Source organism: Rhinolophus hipposideros (genome assembly GCF_964194185.1).
Source record: "Rhinolophus hipposideros genome assembly, chromosome: 13".
Classification (NCBI taxonomy): domain Eukaryota; kingdom Metazoa; phylum Chordata; class Mammalia; order Chiroptera; family Rhinolophidae; genus Rhinolophus; species Rhinolophus hipposideros.
In genome coordinates this window covers 38,153,615-38,165,638 of record NC_138059.1, presented here as the reverse complement: position 1 = coordinate 38,165,638, position 12,024 = coordinate 38,153,615, and the positions used below count along the sequence as shown (strand labels likewise).

Here is a 12,024-nt window from a genome sequence, read left to right as displayed (position 1 = left end):
TCCTAATGGACTTGAGATTATCCTTGCCACCTAACCCTCTAAAAGAGCAACGATATATAATATTTAATAAGAACAAAGGATAGAGGGGTCTCTCTTGCTTTGAAATTATAGAGGGAAAGAAATGCTGAATTTGGTATAGGTCTGAGTTTTTTCTCTACATTTTGGGCCTTTCTACATCTTTGGTCCTTAAGGCTGCTTTAATTCAGATCACTCCTGAAAGGTTTTCAGGTATCTGTCCTCTACATAACAGTACTTCTATCCCCAGTTTTTACCATTTTTCTTAGAGAAAAGTTGCTCTAAGTTTTGTTCTCTTATTCTGCAACTTTAATATTTATATTTTTTCATTAAGAAAAAAATTTTTTTAAAGATTTTTTTTAGGGAAGGGGAATAGGACTTTTATTGGGGAACAGGGTATATGTCCAGGATTTTTTTTCCAAGTCAAGTTTTTGTCCTTTCAATCATAATTGTGGAGGGTGCAGTTCAGCTCCAGGTCCAGTTGCCACTGTTAGTTGCAGGGGGCGCAGCCCACCATCCCTTGCAGGAGTCGAACCGGCAACCTTGTGGTTGAGAGGACGTGCTCCAACCAACTGAGCCATCTGGGAGCTCAGCTGCAGCTCAGCTCAGCTCAAGGTGCCGTGTTCAATCTTTGTTGCAGGGGGCAGAGCCCACCATCCCCTGCGGGAGTCGAGTCGAACCGGTAACCTTGTGGTTGAGAGCCCACTGGCCCATGTGGGAATCGAACTGGCAGCCTTCGGCATTAGGAGCATGGAGCTTCAACCGCCTGAGCCACTGGGCTGGCCAAGAAAAATTTTTAAATGATTAAAGTGTGTGTGTATATAACATTTAAGCACTATGTTGTTCTCATCTCTGGGCTTTTACCACAGTTAACATTGTGGTATATACATTTCGTGACACTTTTTTTTTTTTTAAAGCAGGATCATACTGTGTACAATTGGCAACGTGAATTTTTTTCCACTTATATACCTCTTTGTGTTCTATCAATTTGTTCTCATTAGACTTTAATTGTTTAGACATAATGAGGTTTATAATTTGGTAAAACTGAAGAATTTTCTTCCCTGATCAGATTCAAATATGTCAGTAGACAATGAGCTCTAAATTCCTCAGTTGTTGGATAGAAAGCACAGCATAAAATAATCGTGCTTGGTATTTTGGGCAATTATCCATCTTTCTTTAAGTGTGCCGTTAATAGAAGAACTAATGTGTAACATTACAGATTATCTCTTACGTATTTTCTGTTTGTTTTTCGTATTATAGCTTGGACAGCTTTTGGCAGCTACAATCAAAGAACTTCCAGGCCCTAAAGAAAGTAGACGGAGTGCTAAAGACCTTTGGGAAGTTGTTGTTCAGATCTGTAGTGTGTCCAGTCAACACAAACGAGGAAATGATGGCAGAGTTAGTTTAATAAAGCAGAGGGAATCTACATTAGGTATAATGTATCGGTATGTTTTGATCAGTTTATTTTTTGTTGTTATTTATACTATTTGTACTACTTCAAATACTTCTGCCATTATTCTTATATACCATAAAGATGGATAATGTAAGAATTCTCTGGTGCTGATATCTGATAGTCTTGTCTGATATAACCACCTTTGGAAATACCTTCTGTTTATATGTTACGAGACTGTTAATCATATGATTAATATATATGGTTGCATAGTACTGAGGATGTCATGTGATTAAAATAGGGAAAAATGTTTATTACATTAGCATGACAGTAGAATATTGTACTCTTTCATACATTCAGAACTGAGAGTTAGGAATAAACCTTCACATATAATTTACATTCTTAGTTTTATTTTTAATTTCTGATATTAAATGTATATACAATTTTTTTTTTGTAGGAATGAACTGCTTTCTTTTATCAAAAAATTACGGGTATGTTTTATTAAAAGTTGATCTAATTAGTTGCTGTTGCTGGTTTTTGTAGAATATGACTAAAAAATATTGAATGCGTAAGTGATGATTATTTAGGTGTTGTATTAATGTGCTTTAGTGTTGAGGATGGGATAGTCTGAATGGAGAAATTTATTTTGCATTATCCTGACCATGTTTTACTGAATGGAACAGGTATTTTTTAAATTGTAAAGAAGTCTTCATAATAGGGCTAGATGTGTGAAGCCTAACTTTAATTTTGTTTGATAGGATTAATGTCATGTTTATTTACTGGACATGACCCAAATTTCATTCTTTATTATTTTAAGGAATAAAAAAAATCAATATTTTTGTCGTAGCTGGAAGTACTAGTTGGAAAGAGATCTATTTATTCAATTTCAAAAGTCATGTAAGGATTTGAGCATTATAAACCAGACTCTAAGAATGATAATTCTTGTGTAAGTTGTATGTCGTAATTTCTTTCATGAAATTAGAAATAAAGTTGATCTTTAGTATGCTCTAAAGTAGATGTAAATTTCAAAAGGGTAAGACTCTTTTGAAAGAAAATACTTGGTATCCCTGAGGTTGATGGAAGAAATATTTAAAAATATATATATACATATAATATTTAAGGATACTGTGTTTTCTTTCCTATAGGAGCCATTGGTTTTGACTATTATTTTGTCACTCTTTGTGAAACTTCACAATGTTCGGGTCAGTATTTCATAACTTCATTAAAAAAAAAAAAATCTTTGAAATTTTCTTTTAAATCACACTTTTGTTTTTTTTAAAGGAGGACATTGTGAATGATATTACAGCTGAACACATTTCTATTTGGCCATCCTCCATCCCCAAGTAAGTATTCTGGCTTACATTTTATTAAATTATTTATGTATTTAGAACCACTGTGAATGATGTAACCTTGAATAATTTGATTAAAAATCTACAATCTGTTAAAATTTTATAGCTAACTTTGTGTTTCTCTATTATAGTAATTCTCTTTCTAAAAATGTGGAATTCTCTTCCTAAATGTGGATAAGGCTTATATAACTCTTAAGAGCTAAGGTTCACCAGCCTTAGTAGAACAGAAGATCTCTAGTCCTGATTATGTATCACAGGGTATAATTAAAAAATCAAGACTAATGAAAGAATGACTTTCTGTCAAGTTTCCAGCATCTTATCTCTTTTGCAAATACCTGTTTGAAAATTATTTTTTGTAATTCTTTGTGGGTCTCTTCTAACACTGATTATCAGAGACTCCAAACCCCTTTTAGTTGCCTTTAATTAAGAAAGAAGCTCTTTAATTGGTTTAAGACATCTTCTGCTGTCTACAGCCATACCACCCTGAACGCGCCTGATCTCGTCTGATCTTGGAAGCTAAGCAGGGTCGGGCCTGGTTAGTACTTGGGTGGGAGAAATCTTCATCCTTACTTTTATCACCTGAGACTCACAATAAGATGATGGGAATTTTTTTAGGGAAGAAGAAAGTGCTTTTTCTGGAACAAAAAACCTTTTACATTTTCCTCTTCCCACACATAGCATTGATACTTCTCATTTAGGAGAATCCATGTCCATTTGTTTCCTCACAGAAGTTACTTTTCTTTTTTTTAAAAGATTTTATTGGGGAAGGGGAACAGGACTTTATTGGGGAACAGTGTGTACTTCCAGGACTTTTTCCAGGTCCAGTTCTTGTCCTTTCAATCTTAGTTGTGGTGGGTGCAGTTCAGCTCCAGGTCCAGTTGCCAGTTACACAGCCCACCATCCCTTGCGGGAGTTGAACCGGCAACCTTGTGGTTGAGAGGCCATTGGCCCATGTGGGAATCGAACCAGCAGTCTTCAGCATTAGGAGCATGGAACTCCAACCACCTGAGCCACCGGACCGGACCCAGAAGTTACTTTTCCTTCCCTCCCTTCCCCCAAGTTATCTTAAGTTTGTGCCTGAAGGGCAGGTCCTAGGCCTTTATTGCTTTTAGTGGCATCTTTGAAGAAGAAAAGATTTCAGTAGGTAGGGGAGCAGGCAATAGAATGAGAGTAATTTGCTTCCATCTCAGTCTTCGAGATTTCATATGGGGATTTCATATAGGGATTGAAGGGTCAAAAATGGGTGAGTGACCCTTCCCTCCACCTACTGAGGCTTTTTCCCCAAAGGAGCACCATGCTTCATGAAGCAAATGTGCACACTTCACAGCTTTTTGACTGCAGATTTTTATATAACATTAGTTTATTAGATAGTTCAAGAATCAGGTAGATCTCATTTTGCCTTTTTAATTGATGGTTATAACACCTCTTTGGTGTTATTAGGTTGGTGCAAAGGTAATTGCAGTTTTTGCAGTTATTTTTAACCTTTTAAACAGCAATTACTTTTACACCAACCTAATACTTTGGCCTAATTTTAGGCTGTAAACTAATGATTGATTTTCAGTGTGTGTTTATTAAAATGAACAAAAAGAATGGTATACTGTAGAGGTTCTGAGCCAGACTCTCAAGGTTTGAGTCCCAGCTACTCCAGTTATCAGGTATATAAGCTTGGGTAAGTTTCTTTCTGTGCCAGTTTCCTCATCTGTAAAGTGGGTATGTGAATAATACCTACTTCGGAATTGTGAAGAATTGCAAGTTAATACATTTTCTAAACTAAATTTTTGGAATAAGGACTGGCACATACCGTGCTTCCCCGAAAATAAGACCTAGCCAGCCGATGAGCTGTAATGTGTCTTTTGGAGCAAAAATTAATGCAAGACCCAGTATAATATAATTAATATAATATAATATAATATAATATAATATAAAATACTGGGTATAATATATAATACAATACCCGGTCTTATATATTATAACACCAGGGATAAGACCAGGTCTTACATTAATTTTTGCTCCAAAACACACATTACAGCTGATTGTCTGGCTAGGTCTTATTTTCGGGGAAACACAGTATACTGGGAGCAGTGATATTTGGTATAGTCTTACCCCTCAGGACAGAGGTCTTTTGTTCAAGTTCATCTTGTAAATGACAGAGCCAGTACTTGAACCTCATGTGTGTCTGTATCCAGAGCCTGTGTTCTCTACCACTGTGCCTTACTGCTCCAGGGAGTGGGAGCCATCAGCTGTGTAACTTGGGTGCTGGCCTGGCTTTTATCCTCCATTTCATCTTCTAATTCTATATGTCAAGACTTCCAGGTTTAACCAGACTCAAAGCAGCTGGCCTGTTTCCCTACCCTTTTTTTTGATTCCCTTACTGCTATCAGATGCACGGAAGATGCACCGAAGGCGTACACTTGCCACATCCAGCTCCTAATCCTGTGATGGCCAGTGAAACGAATTCAGGGGAGCCAGTCACTCTTAAAAGAAGCCACAGGGTGGATTTAAGGCCACATAGCAGTACTGTTAGTGTTTGAGCCCTTGTTTTTTGTTTTTCTTTATTTTAATTAAAGTTTATTAAGGTGACAGTTGTTAGTAAAGTTACATATATTTCAGGTGTACAATTCTGTATTACATCATCTATAAATCCCATTGTGTGTTCACCACCCAGAGTCAGTTCTCCTTCCATCACCATATATTTGATCCCCTTTACCCTCATCTACCACCCCTCCTCCCCTTACCTTCTGGTAACCACTAAACTATTGTCTATGTCTGAGTTTGTTTCTCATTTGTTTCTCTTGTTCTTTTGTTGTTTCTGGTTTGTATACCACATATCAATGAAATCATATGGTTCTCTGCTTTTTCTGTCTGACTTACTTTGCTTAGCATTATAATCTCAAGATCCATCCATGTTGTCACAAATGGTCCTATTTCATCTTTTCTTACCACCGAATAGTATTCCATTGTGTATATATATATACCACAATTTCTTTATCCATTCATCTATCGAAGGACATTTTGGTTGTTTCCATGTCTTGGCCACCGTAAACAAAGCTGCAATGGACATTGGAGTACTCGTATCTTTAGGGATAAATGTTTTCAGATTTTTTGGGTAGATACCCAGGAGAGGGATTGCTGGGTCATACGGTAATTCGTAATTTTTTGAGGAACCTCCACACTGCCTTCCATAGCGGCTGCACCAGTCTGCATTCCCACCAACAGTGTATGAGGGTTCCTTTTCTCCACAGCCTCTCCAACACTTGTTACTATTTGTCTTGTTGATGATAGCCATTCTGACTGGGGTGAGGTGATATCTCATTGTGGTTTTTATTTGCATTTCTCTGATGATTAGTGATGTTGAGCATTTTTTCATATGTCTATTTGCCATTTGTAAGTCCTCTTTGGAGAAATGTCTCTTCAGGTCCTCTGCCCATTTTTCAATTGGGTTGTTTGTTTTTTTGTTGTTGAGTTGCATGAGTTCCTTGTATATTTTGGATATTAGCCCCTTATCAGAGGCACTGTTTGCAAAAATCTTCTCCCATTCAGTTGGTTGCCTCTTTATTTTGTCGATGGTTTCTTTTGCTGTGCAGAAGCTTTTAAGTTTCATATAGTCCCATTCATTTATTTTAGTTTTTGCTTCCCTTGCGTATGGAGTCAAATTCATAAAATGCTCTTTGAACCCAAGGTCCATAAGTTTAGTACCTATGTTTTCTTCAATGCAGTTTATTGTGTCAGGTCTTATGCTTAAGTCTTTGATCCATTTTGAATTAATTTTGGTACATGGTGACAGATAGCAGTCCAGTTTCATTCTTTTGCATGTGGCTTTCCAATTCTGCCAGCACCATTTATTGAAGAGGCTGTCTTTCCTCCATTGTATGTTTTTAGCTTCTTTGTCAAAAATTATCTGTCCGTATTTATGTGGTTCTATTTCTGAGTTCTCAGTTCTATTTCGCTGGTCTATGTGTCTGTTTTTCTGCCAATACCATGCTGTTTTGATTATTGTTGCCCTGTAGTTCAAGCTAAAGTCAGGGATTGTGATACCTCCAGCATCTCAAACAAGCAATTAAGATTGCTTTGGCTATTCGAGGTCTTTTGTGGTTCCAAACAAATCTGATGATTTTTTGTTCTATTTCTTTAAAAAATGCCGTTGGGATTTTGATGGGGATTGCATTAAATGTGAGCCCTTGTTTTTTGTGGTTTCTTCTAGATAACGTAAAATTTAATTGAGGAAATTTTATGAGTTAACTCTTTAATTTTGTTATCTGTAAATTGTGCATAAAAAGCAGAGACTGGTTTATCCTACCAAATTTATATATTTTATATTGTAAAATATCTAGATACTTTTTTAGAGCGGTCTAGTCAACATTTTTGGCCTTTTGGAAAAAAAAAAAGAGGAAACAAATCCGGTTGTTTTCAACCCCTTGTAAAAAGTTAGCTTATCACACTTTATTAGATGTAGTTTTGATAATTTTTATATGTTTAATCCTAGTAATAGCATTATATTTATTGTCATCTAAATTTTTGCTGTGTCTTTTTATTTTTAATAAATATGTGTATGGAATTTGAAGTTCTCTTAAAATGGAGATTAATTTTCATTGTCTTTTCTTTAGCCTCCAGTCAGTTGACTTTGAAGCTGTCGCAATCACAGTAAAAGAGCTAGTTCAGTATGCCCTCAGCATAAATCCAAACAACCATTCCTGGTTAACAATTCAGGCAGACATTTATTTTGGTAAGTGAGATGTATGGTTGCTTTGTGTTTTGCTTTTGTAACACTCTTAGAAGGGAAAATGAAATACATTACACATTTTATTACAGTACTTTATTAACCTAAGTCTTGTTTTTGGCATTATCTAACTCTTCTTCCTAAATAAAATTAAGAGAGTAAAACTAATTATATGTATGCATTTTTCTGGGTAGAGCCTTTGGTTCAGATGCTTTTAATTTTATGTTGACTACCGTTTTATCCTGTTTTGTTTTTTTTAAATAGTGAATGTTCATTTAGTAAGTTGGGAAAACATTCTTAAGAAGAGGTTAAAGGTTAGCTCGCAGAATTGCTATTTAAAGATTCTGAAATCTGTCTAGGCACTCTTTTTTAAAAAAAATTTTAATTAAAATGTAGCTAACATATAATACTACTTTCAGGTATACACAATAGTTATTCAACATTTATATGCCCAAAGAAATGGTCACCATAAATCCAGCAACCATCTGACACCATCCTATGCTATCACAGTATTACTATGTTCCCTATGCTGTACATTACATCCCCATGTGTCCAAGCACGCTTGATAATTATTTTCATTCCTGCTAATACATTGATACTCTTCCCCCTTATTTTCTTTTTTTTTTCCCCCTTATTTTCTGTGATACTTTCCAACTTGATTAGAATATTTCTGTTACTATAAAGATCAAATAAAATTTTTGACCGGTATCATTTCATGATCAGTTTTTAAGGAGTTTATTTTTTAAAAGAGAAAGTTCAAAATATAAGAGTAGAGAGAATGGTATAATGAACCCACCTGTATTTGCCACCCAGCTCTAACAGTAATTAATTCACGGCCAGTCTCATTTCATCTGTACCCTCACCTACATTAATCCTGCTGTCTCTCAGATTATTTTTGAAGCAGATAGTTGCCAGTTTTAATGCTCATTTTCACCCCAACCCCCAAAAGGATTTATTATTAAGATCTTAATATCTATATTTAGAATAGATTTACTGATTATAAACTGCCTCAGAAAGTTAAGATACATTTCCTGTGTGAACATTTGGGAAATAAATAGCTCCAAATACTGAATTCTGTACTAATACATTTGTCAAGAAATCTGAGGTAAGTTTTTGTGTAATCAGTTTTAGAAAGCAAAGAATCTATTATATTGCTTCTTCAAAGTGATTGAAAAAATAAAGGCTTTTTTTTTTCAGTATTGCCCTGGTTAAGTGTTATCCCTAGGTCTGTGATTTGAATCTGCTTTTATCAACTCACCAATACCTGAGTTTTCACAAAAGATGCCCTGTCTTTTCTTTTTAATCGATAGATCCAGTGGTAGGTAATTCTCTATCTGTTTTCTACTCCAGCAACAAATCAGTATTCGGCAGCTCTTCACTACTACCTCCAGGCTGGAGCTGTGTGTTCTGATTTCTTTAATAAGGGTGTACCCCCTGATGTTTACACAGACCAAGTAAGTTTTTGTTGGCTTTTTTTTTTTGTCTTGTCTACCTTTAAATGTTGTTACTGAGTCACTTTTGGGTGAGTGTGTTCATTTCCGTTTGTGATGGTAACTCTCAAAACTGATAGCTGGAGACCAGATCGCTCTCCACATTTCTAATGCCCACAGTCATTGCTGCTTTGATTTTCTAAAACACTTGGAACTCAGCCTGTCCAAAACTTATTTCAGCCCCTTGCCTTACCAGTCTCCCCTTTTGGTGACCTTCTGTCCGCCCTGCAAAAAGACCCATCACAATACCAGACACCTTTCTTTAACCATTTGAGTTGACTAAGCCCAAATTCTGAGTGCCATCCTCTTTTCTTGACTGACCTTCCTATCAACATTCCAATCAGCCTTCAAGGTGTATTGACTCTCCCTCCTAAATCTTGAATTTTGTTCATTCCTGTCGATATGCATTGCTCTTTCTTCTGGTTTAGACCACCAGTATCATAATTTAAAAGAAGTAGCATTTTTTAAATACTATACTAATGGCTTTTGAAATAAGATTTTAAATTTTTTAGTAACTTTTTTTAGTTAATAAATTGTATTTATTATTTAAAAAACAAATATATATTCTGCTGTGGTTGGGAGGAGTTTTGTAAAAATGCACAATCCATATGCATACTCAACCTTCCCCACTGTAGACATCCCACAGCAGAATATACATTTGCGACAGTTGATGTTACTTTTTTAAATAATTTTTATTAGTTTTTAAAATTAGTTTTTAAATAGTTTTTAAATAATCATTTTAAAAGTAGAATTATTTTTGTAGGTAATAAAAAGAATGATAAAGTGCTGTTCTTTGCTGAATTGCCACACACAGGTTAGTTTATCATATTATGATGTTGGTATATTTTCATGTGTATTAGAGTTTATAATAAACATAAAGCATTGGACTGGAAAATACCTTTTATTTTCCTTATAATTGCTTAAGTTTATGGTATTTAGAATTTAGCATATTGTTTTTTTCAGTAGTTTATAGAATTTTAACTAATATGAAAGTGCGAGTTAAAAAACATTGATCTTTGAACCTTCCAAATGGAAAAGAAGCATGCTCAGGTATGTTTTTTTATGTATAAGAGTAGATATGTACATTAGTTATTAGGGAAAATCAACACCACAGTGAGATACATACCACTTCACACTGATTAGGATGGCTGTAATTCAAAGACAGACAGTAACAGATGTTGGTGAAAATGTGGAGAAACTGGAACCCTCATATGCTGGTAGGAGTATAAAATGGGGCAACCATTTTGGAAAACAGTTTGGCAGTTCCTCAAAAAGTTAAAAATAGAATTACCATATGACCCAGCAATTCTCCTAGCTATCTAACCAAGATGATATAAAACATATGTCCATGAAAAATTTGTACATGAATGTTCACAGCAGCATTATTCATAATAGCCAAAAAGTAGAAACAACCCAAATGTTCATCAGCTGATGAATGGATAAACAAAATTTGGTATATACATATAATGAAATATTGTTCAGCCATCAAAAGCAATGAAGTATTAATACATGCTATGACAGGGATGAATCTTGCAAGTGTTAGAACGTTGAGTGAAAAAAGCCAGATACGAGAGGCTATTATATGCTGCCATTCATATGAAATGTCCAGCACAGGCTAATCTGTGGAATCAGAATGTAGATTAGTGGTTGCCAGAGACTTGGGAGAGGAGAGTGACTGTCAACGGGTATGCAGTTTTGTGGGGGAGTACATGGGGAACAATAATGAAAGTATTTTGGAATTTGATAGTGATGATTGTACAACTTGGTGAATATACTGAAAACCACTGAATTTTGCACTCTAAAAGGATGAATTTTATGGTATGTGAATTATATTTAAAAATTGAAAATATTTAAAAAAGAAATCAGCATCATAACTTGATCTCAGTGGATCTGTTTTCTGTGTTAAGTAGACTGGCTACCTAAATTTTTCCAAAATGAACTTCTCTGTGTTTGCCAGCTGTAAAAGGTTTAATCACATGTTCTGTATGTCCTTAAATGTCATGACACTTGGTTGGCAGTTTTCCATTCCCTTCAGTTTTTCTGACCTGGCTTTTTGCCAAATAAAGCTCTAAAAATTTAGGATTTAGATCACCAATGAAGAAAAGGCAGACAGATACTTATGTAAAGGTTTTTGCAATTAAATTTGAACAGAGTCCATCAATACAAGCTGATTCACACAGTATGATCTGCAAAGACTCTTGAATGATATATTCTTGATATAAGAAGCATTAAAAATAACCCCCCCCCCGAAAAAAAAACAGAGTCAGAGTTGACACTAGTTACCTGAAATCATTTTCAAATCTTTGTTTATGTAGGTGGCAATTTTATGTCAGTTCCTCAGAGAAATTGATTACAAAACAGCCTTTAAATCACTGCAGGAACAAAACAGGTATGAATGATTTTTAAAATAAAATGAAGTTGAAATTTTTCTACTTAAAAAAGAGGAGGTAACTGAATTCTGTTTTTCAGTCATGATGCTATGGACTCCTACTATGACTACATATGGGATGTTACCATTTTGGAATACCTGACTTGTATCCTTTCATCAACATATGTGATATTAGAGTAGTTTCATTTCTGTAAATTAAAGAAGTATTTAATATTGTGTATTTTCTAAACCAAACCTGAGAAACAGGTTTGAGATTCTGTTCAACAGGTTTGAGTTGAGATTCTATTACGGTATCTAATAGTATCAGATTTATTATTCTTAACTGATTTATTTAGATCTTCATCATAAAAGAGGAGAAACAGATAAAAGACAAATTGCGGTAAGTTACTTTATGCTTTTCTTCAATGATGTACTTAATTTCCCTAATATTGAACCATTGTTAAGATTTGGACCAATCAAAAAGATTTTGTGTGCCTAATTACTGCCAAAATTTGGCTATTAGTGTTTTCTTTTTAAAAGATCCTATTTTGATCATACAGCTTTTGCATCTAGTCATCTAGTTTATTCCATATTGAAATGTTAGATCGTGTCGTCTCTCTGCTCCAGACGTTTAAATGGTTTCCCACCTCACACAACGCCGAAGTCCATACAGTGCCTGTAAGACCACATATGAC

General features: G+C 35.0%; 1 protein-coding gene across 3 annotated transcripts in view; it reads left to right on the top strand.

Annotated features, from left to right (window-relative positions):
* Positions 1-12,024, top strand: part of INTS8 (integrator complex subunit 8) — a 48,806-nt gene that overhangs the window by 33,233 nt on the left and 3,549 nt on the right. Inside the window, exons 17-26 of one of the 3 annotated variants that reach the window (XM_081070603.1) lie at positions 1,276-1,460; positions 1,863-1,896; positions 2,551-2,607; positions 2,687-2,748; positions 7,359-7,477; positions 8,822-8,925; positions 9,725-9,775; positions 11,277-11,350; positions 11,431-11,495; positions 11,686-11,729. In XM_081070603.1, the coding sequence (XP_080926729.1) occupies positions 1,276-1,460; positions 1,863-1,896; positions 2,551-2,607; positions 2,687-2,748; positions 7,359-7,477; positions 8,822-8,925; positions 9,725-9,775; positions 11,277-11,350; positions 11,431-11,495; positions 11,686-11,729 (795 nt within the window). Of the gene's footprint in view, positions 1-1,275; positions 1,461-1,862; positions 1,897-2,550; positions 2,608-2,686; positions 2,749-7,358; positions 7,478-8,821; positions 8,926-9,724; positions 9,776-11,276; positions 11,351-11,430; positions 11,496-11,685; positions 11,730-12,024 lie in introns of those variants that run through there. The other 2 variants (XM_081070604.1, XR_013994762.1) reach the window with 2 other exon arrangements.